The sequence below is a fragment of the Xyrauchen texanus genome, chromosome 3 (assembly GCF_025860055.1).
Source record: "Xyrauchen texanus isolate HMW12.3.18 chromosome 3, RBS_HiC_50CHRs, whole genome shotgun sequence".
NCBI lineage: Eukaryota > Metazoa > Chordata > Actinopteri > Cypriniformes > Catostomidae > Xyrauchen > Xyrauchen texanus.
In genome coordinates, this window is record NC_068278.1 from 56593631 (window position 1) to 56602410 (window position 8780).

An 8780-nucleotide genomic window follows, 5' to 3' on the forward strand; every position below is an offset into this window, starting at 1 on the left:
CTTTTAAGTTTGGTAAGATTTAAATATGTTTTTTTTTTTTTTTTTAAATGTTTCCTTGCACCCCTAGATAATAGTTAATAAATGTTGTTTTGTTTGTTGTTATTGTATGTAATATATACACATATGGACATTTAGGATGGAGATTTAAAAAAAAAAAAAAAAAAAGTGTATATTTGTATTTGGCATTTGATTGTTCCCTATTTGTTTTTGTAAATTGGTATTGTTCAATAAAAAAATAAATAAATAAATAAATAAATAAATAAAAAGTATTTATTATGTCTATGGTTACTCCACGCCAGCCGGGGCGCGGTGTGGTGAGATCATCTGTTCATGAACCTGCACTAGAATCACCGAAGAAGCGCTAACAAAGAGATCCAGCAGAACAGGGTCACGGAACCGCAGCGCCTGCTGCCGTAAACATCAGCTGTAAGTTTAAACACATTTCACACTATATGGATCACACACACACTTTAATACAGTAACCAAACCGTACAAAACTCATTAGTGTAGCACTTTTGTTTGTTTTCTTATTCTCTGCAGTAAAAGCAGGACACGTTGTTGGTCGAGCATGCCCAGTAACGCTCAACTTCTGGAGTCTGACGATACCGAACCGGATCTCCCGGTACTGGTACAGAGCCTGAGTGGGTTGAGCCTCCTAGATGATGAGTATCAACTGGAACCACATGATTCGTCTCATCTGGGTGTCCTGGGTGCGGTTTTGGACCTCCAGCCGTTGTCCCAAACTGGCTCAGAAGATGAGACCATCAACAACAACATTATCAGACATGATGGTGATCTGGACCAGCTGAGGGCCCGGGTCTTGGCTCTAGAACTCAACGACATTGAGGCCCCAGGGTCGGGCGGGCTCTTCCAGGACGGGCTGGGCGAGTCTCAGGGCCACCAGGATCAGGGGAGGATGATGATGTTGATGATGATGATGCAGGAGGGTGAAAGGTCTTCACTCAACACCAGGAGGAAGAGTGTCAACACTACTGAGTGTGTGATGGTGCCCACATCTGAACATGTGGCGGAAATAGTTGGCCGACAGGGTGGGTTTGTTTGCTCATTTTATATGGAATTTTTATAGTATTGCGCAGTATCTTATCTAGCATTTACAATTGAGTTTTCCATGCCAGTAAAAATCATGTAAATTAATAATAAGCTAAAAGTCATGAATATACACTACCAGTCAAAATTTGGACTCACTTGACTGGAGTTCCTATTACCTTCACTGAAAGTTCTCAAATTATTTAAATTAATTTGGTTGACAAAAATAAATTGTGGCTAAATATGATTATAAGAAATGTTTTTTATTTTGTACTTCTAAATCATATTTGCAGCTCAAAACCACAGATCTCACCTTTAACATAGTTGTACTGTATACTATAACATTACACATTCATACTGTGCATATGTACATAAGTATATATGCATACGGAAATGTCAAATACTTCATGGAAAATAAAACGTTTTAACCAAAGGAACAATCCCCCCTTTTAAAATCTGTATTATAGTGGTGTAATAGAGAATGGATAATGCCGTCCAGACCGCTAGAGGGTGCCGCTTGCTCACACAGTGCTCACTTAAGCACTGAATGCAGACTATATTTTAAGGTTTAGCAATCCCACAAGGCCATATTGCGATTTCAATCTTAATTCAGTCAATCGTGCAGCATTAATGGATATCATACCGTTATCTCAGAAGTTAAAGTCTGCTGGTTTCAAAGCATTTTGGATCGTTTCCCTTATCATGTAGTCTATAGGTAAGTGCCGCTTTTGGCACTTTTCCACTGCACGTTACGTTTCGACTCGCTTTACTTTTCTGAGCTTGCTTTTCCACTGCAGTTTAGTGCCACCTTAATGTGGGTCAAATTGTAGGCTGATCGTCATAGTTGTGCCGCCTCTACTGCCGTGACATCATCATAAACGCGACACAAACTGACCAAAACAATAGCATGACCGTTAGCTGTTAGCTACTAGCTCATTGTGCTGCATAAAGCAGTTGTTGCATGGTGATTTTACACAATTGAAAGTTAAATTGACCTGGTTGTTTTAGAAGCAAGCTTCCAGTAGCTGGTCAGCGAAATAAAGTGAAGCTCTCAAGCAGAGTATAGAGTTAATTTAACAAAACGTACCATCCTCCATCGTGGATCAACGCCAGTCCAGGGCGCTCTCCCTCCCATTGCTCGCCGGTTTAGATAGTGTCCATTTGGTCGAAAATAAATAATTAACGTGGAAGTGCCACTTTTGGTTGATGGTTGTGTAGTCACTTTTAATTATACATTTTTTTACTTTTCCCTACACTGTTGGTAGGTCTGGTGGTAGCCGTGTGCGGCCAACAGCTGAGACACTTCCTGAGAGACTTTTTCGTTTCGCTCATCGCTAACGAGTGGACCATTTGCACCTCGTTTATTGACCATGGCGTGGTTTTGCGCACAGTCATTTATTTTTTCACAATTCAAAAGTCACTTGAACAAACGATACTGTTATCACTGTTGCTAGCTTTAAAACTAGCGGGATGATGTCGCGTGTCGGAAATCCAGTGACGCCGGTAGTGACGATTCTCTCTGACCAATCAGTGATCTGCAGGATTTTGACGTCACATTTAGTATCGGCTCGGCCGAGGTGGTACTAAAAAAAGTATCAGGTACTATCCACAGTGGAAAACCCCCAAAAAGCGAGCAGAGCCGAGTCGAGTTGCACCGTGCAGTGGAAAAGCCCCATTTTACAACCATCACATCCGTTTCTGCTGGTTTTTCCTCATTAATGTAAGAATGTAAAAATTGTATATTTCATTTTTGTTGGCGTGCCAACTCTTCTGCATATTGTGGCTATTATTATTTCTGGATTGTGCATTTCAATTCATATTTTTTTTTTACAAAGTGTGTTACTAATGAATTATAAATAAACCATTGTATTTTTTTATATTAGTGTTTTAGTGCCTATAACCGATATACCGGTGGTTTTAATTTGGTCAATAATTGGCCGATAAATATCGACAGAAGATATATCTGTACATGCCTAAATGGAACTCACACTTGACATATTATGATAGAACATTAAAAATTCATATCAAGCATACGAACATTCAACATGCTTTTTTCGAATTACATTTTATGTTAGTAGGTGTTTCTTGTTATAACATACCAATATAAAAAAGACATTTATTTGCACAATGCAATATATTTACGTAATTATAAATAAACCATTGTTTTTTCATATCAGCGTTTTCATGCTTATGACCAGTATGCTGATGGTGTTAATTTGGTCAGTAATTGGCCAATAATTATCGTTGGCTGATACATCGGTGCATCACTTATTTATTTATTTTATATTGCATGAGTTGAACTGGATAGTGAAATAACAGCCAACAAGTGCCAGAATACATGGCAACTCCTTTAATACGGATTAAAAAGTAATCTACACAAAGGGTGGCTACTGTGAAGAAACTACAATATACGAGTTGCAGTGATTTGTTAAACATTTATTGGTCACTCAATTATTCCCATACTTGTATATGTGGTATTTAATAGTTGTAATCGCTTTACTCTTATACTAAAAGGCATGATTTTATGCACTGCTCTGCTGCCACACAATTGGCTGATTAGATAATGGCATGGATGATTGTTGGTGCCAGATGGGCTGGTTTGAGTATTTCTGTAATTGGGATTTTCGGACACAACAGTCTCTAGAATTTACTCCGAATGGTGCCAAAAACAAATATCCAGTGAGGGACTGTTCTGTTGATGGAAATGTTCAAGACTGGTTTGAACTGACAAAGTCTACGTTAACTCAGATAACCGCTCTGTACAATTGTGGTGAGAAGAATATAATCAGAATGCTGTTCTGAGATGCGGGTTGGTGCTGTTTTGCCGGCATGAGGGGGACCTACACAATATTAGGCAAGTGGTTTTAATCTTGTGGCTGATCAGTGTATGTACTATATATATATACATGCACACATCTAGGATATAACCATATAGGGCCTTAAAAATGAAGGTACAGTAAGGAATTTCCACATCTGGATTACTCAGTAAATATTGATCCATGGAATTTAATATTTTGGCTTTCATCATCATTTATGTTGATCTTTCCCAGTTAAAAAAACGAAGAAAAGATTAAAAAAAACTAAATTTTGAGTTGGGGACCTCCCCCTCTCTCTCTCTCCCTCTCTCTCTGTTGTACTGATATCTAAACACAAATAACTAAGATGTTCATTTCAAATTGCAGAATTTTCCAGGAACACCTTTTTAACGCAATAATTCGACAGAATTTGCAAAAAATATATAGATAAAGATTCAACTTTATTGTCATTGTACAGTGTACAGGTACAGAGCCAATGAAATGCAGTTGTTTTTGCATACTAAGCTGGGGTCAGAGGGCAGGTTCAGCCATGAAACAGCGCTCCTAGAGCAGGGCCCAACAGTGACGGTGCTGGGGCTTGAACCCACAACCTTCGGTCAGTAATCCAGAGCCTCAACCGCTGAGCCACCACTTCCCCCTACTATCTGTAGTATCTTCCCCCTTCGAGCCTGGCTCGTCTCCAGATATCTGAAAACACAAAAGCTGCATATATCTATTGACAAGACTTGTATTTAGATTTTGGAATGACAGCTTCGGAATGACAATTTCGAAATGGGCAGATTTTGGCAGATTAACTTGTCTGACCAATGTGTTGGTCTATCACTTGTATAGATTTATAATATCAGCCATCATATTGGTTATTTTCTATAATGTAATTATCAACTACTGGTATCCAAATTTTCTATATAGTTTCCTCTTTGGTGCTCATTTTCTGTATGCCCCAATAAGAGCACTAATTACTTCTCAGAGGAGATCACTTGTCTATCATTGATTGATTGGCTGATTGACTTGTTTCTCCATTCCCTGCAGGTTGTAAGATCAAGGCTTTAAGAGCGAAGACCAACACCTACATTAAAACTCCCGTGAGAGGAGAGGAGCCAGTGTTTGTAGTGACCGGAAGGAAGGAGGATGTTGTCTTGGCCAAACGTGAGATTCTATCAGCGGCCGAACATTTCTCCCTTATCCGAGCGTCGCGGAACAAGCTGTCGCCAACCCCGGGGCTCAGCAGTATCCCTTCTAGCCATCCAGGCCAGACCACCATCCAAGTCAGAGTGCCATATCGAATGGTTGGGCTTGTGGTTGGACCGAAAGGAGCAACTATTAAGAGGATCCAGCAACAGACCCACACTTACATCGTCACGCCGAGCCGCGATAAAGAACCAGTGTTTGAGGTGTCCGGCATGCCTGAGAACGTAGACCGAGCACGTGAGGAAATTGAGGCCCACATAGCTCTACGTACCGCCGGGAGCGTGGATACTATCGTAGATGACAACGACTTCCACTACAACGGCAAGGATGTCGGCTTTGAGTCGGGCAGCCATGGAGCCTGGCTCGTCTCCAGCGGTGTGTCAAACTTCAACGCTAACAGCTTCCGCATCAACGGTGCAGGGTACCGCAACGACAGTTCCAGCTCCCTCGGAAGCAACTCCAGCGAGTCTTACTACAGCGGCAAAGGTAGTGGAAAGGCGGATCTTAGCCCTACCAGTCCGTATGGCAGTGGTGGTGCCACCTTCTGGTTTGGTGATACCCAGATAGCCATGGGATCCGAAGAGTCTGTGGGATACGACGGGCTGTCAGTGACCGCTCCATCTTCCAATCAGCAGCAGACCTTGTGGAGCACCAGTTTGCCAACTACACCACGGCTATCTCCTTCCCTCCTTGCCCGTATGTCTCCATCTCTTCCCAAGGCTTTGGATCATCCGCTGGTTCGGTTGATGCAGGAGAATTCCCAGAGCCTCCCAGCCTTTGGTTCCGCATTCTCCCCATCTAGCGACAGCACAGGCTCCAGTTCCCCGCCGAACGTGCGCACCTACTCCAAAAGCAGCCACGTTCCTATGTGCATACGTTGCGGTGGCGGAGACAATGTGGCAGCACTTGTCCTGGGTGGGGCGAACCACCTCTGTCCCAAGTGTTCCAGTTCCATCTTGCAGATCGCATAGTCTTACCTAACCATCTGAGGCTCCAAACATCTGAGTAACATACGAGAGAGAGAGAGAAGCTGTCAACGTACACCAGAGAAACTAATGATAAATTGGGATCACAAGTAAACTTGTTTATTTTTTACATTGATGCTATTTCCTTAATTATGATTATCGAACTGGGAAATGCAGGTTTAGATAAAAATTCAAAAGTTGAGTTCATGTCCAAAATTTTACTTTTTCATTTAGCTGCTTTTTTTTTTTTTTTTTGCAAGTAGCGCAAGGGTTAAGTAGCGCTAGTTTACCTTCATCTACATGTTCTCTTTGTTTTCTCATTTTAAAGGTATTGATTCTATGTTTACATTATACATGTGCCTGTTTCGATGTCAACGTTACGTGATAGGTATGGGCTGGCAGTGTTGCTGCAAAACTCTGTAAAAAGTTTGTTTAGATAGTAAACATCGTTCCCTAAAACTCTCGCGAGATTTGCATTTGCCACTACCAAGGTTAGGTGTAGGGTTTCTGCGGGACGCCAGGTATACCATGTATGAATGTTGCATGTAAGGCCACTTCCACACTAATACATTTTCTTTTGAAAGTGCATTAATTTAGCTATGTTTACGCCTTTTAATTTGCACAAGAATGCCGTTTTCCTCCGCCGAAAGCCACATACTTTGGAAACGGTGACGTTGTAAACTGAAAACATGTTTCAAACATGTTAGTGTGGACATGGCCTTAGTCTTGCAAGACTTTGCAGAACAAGAGTTAACATCTAGACACGACCCTATACAAGCATCTGAGGCCTCTAGTTTCTGTTTTTCCCACACTTGAGCCGAGAAGCTTGAGGTCCAATGAGAGAGACGGATGTCCTCCTGACATTCATCTTCCGGCTCTGATGCCTGTACTTTAAACATCTCCATAATCATTACAAAACTTGGCGGTCGTAAAATGGCTGCACATCTCATTCACGAAATGCAAACAGAACAAATTTTATTGCAAATTGAATGTAAAGTAATTATTTTTTACTGTAAATTGGGCCTCATTCCAGAAATTGGAGCTGAACAAATTTCTGTGTAAATTGCTCATAAATCTGTTCTTATCAAATAGTTGCATTGAATTCAATGCGATCATTTTCGTTAGAACCGATTGAGAGAATACAATTGTCCATATTTATTGAAAATTCCGTCACAACCTGAAAGTTGTGGAATGTGGTTATCACTTCCATGAAAACAGAACTTTGAGCCTCATTTATGAAACACGAGGGAAACGCATTTGTTTAAATGGTTCCTAGAACCATTCTTACGTAAATTGTCGCATTCTAGAACTTTTTATTGTCAAATATTTGAAGTTACATAACATTGGTTTTAAGAACGATGTACGCAGAAATTCTACTTGTGATTGATGAATAAGGACAAACGTCGTATTCGATTCAATGTGACGATTTACATTAGAATATTTTACGAATAATTATTTGTGAATGAGGTGCATTATGCGCTCGCATGTGTTCGTAACAACTCTTCTCATCGCCTTAACTGAACGGGTCCAGCTGAGATATACGTGTCGGAGAGAATGAAAAGGTTTACGGTAATTTCTTAAAGCGCAGGTTTCGACACTGCTACTGTCGACTTTTTTTGTTTCGTAATCTCTGAGAACTAAACACTAAATTCAGAGAAACTTTAAGGCATCAGTGATCCATAACCTGTCAAGATTAACTTATCTTTTTTTTTCTTTTTACAATTTTGTAGTATTTCTGGAGTTTATATTTCATATACAAATGTATATATGAGATATATATATATCAAGATTAAATCTAAGACTATTTGGCAAGCAGTTGGCTGCTGTTTGCTTGGTATTAGCTTGTAGAGAGAACTGACGTTAGGTACTATAGAGCAGGAATACGCACACCTGCACATTGTCATTATCTAACAATTTCTAATCTGAGACAAAAAAGCCAAGGATCCAATACATATATACGGTGTATACACTGCATTAGGTTTGCATATTACCATATTATGATCAATATAAAAGTCCTATGTTAAACATTACTTGGAATTTTTGTTTATCAAACAGATTTTTTACCTTCACACTGCTACAATGTTTCTGTATTTGATCATTTTACTGTTCTTTTATTACGTGTGTGTGTGTGTGTATGTATGTGCATGTGTATATATGTATGGGTATATATATATATATATATATATGTATATGCAGGGACATTAAGGCAAATAAGTTTTATTCTTCAAGTTTAAAATAGATTTTATGATAAATGGCCTTGCTGTCCTGTGGCCAAAGCACTGATATTATATATTTGCTGTAAAAAAAAAAAAATTAAGATTTTTATTTTTCTGATATTGAAGTTCCTTAATAAATTGTTTCATTTAAAATGTAATGGTGTTCTGTGCGTATGTGATGAGTTTTAACTTCTAGTTTTTCCTAAAAGTATCAACTCTCCTCAAGCTGCACAATTTGAGATATATATGTTCATTGTCAGTGTTGTAACAAGACACTTAGTGGTCACATGGCCCTTTGTTTCAGAGAGAAAGTTTAGCATTCGAGTGTTAAATGACACTTGTGACTGAAGGTAATCAAATATAATGACTGTATTCTCATATATACAGTACTGGGATAGTATGGTGCAGTTGTGGTAATATTGACAATTCTGTTGAGCAGATAAGGTCCATGACATTGATGTACATTAACAGATAAAGAGTATTCAAATATGGATAAAGCTCTAATATTTGAAGAAACTGATATTGAAAGTCATCTTCCCCCAGCCAGA

At 39.5% G+C, this 8780-nt stretch overlaps 1 protein-coding gene across 1 annotated transcript; it reads left to right on the forward strand.

Moving 5' to 3' along the window:
• The first annotated feature begins 357 nt into the window (after positions 1–357).
• On the forward strand, positions 358–8357 carry LOC127622978 (RNA-binding E3 ubiquitin-protein ligase MEX3C-like). The gene is made up of 3 exons (XM_052097200.1): positions 358–426; positions 541–1049; positions 4893–8357. Exons 2-3 carry the CDS (start codon positions 569–571, stop codon positions 6020–6022), a joined length of 1611 nt encoding a protein of 536 aa, XP_051953160.1. The 5' UTR covers positions 358–426; positions 541–568; the 3' UTR covers positions 6023–8357.
• Positions 8358–8780: the final 423 nt, after the last annotated feature.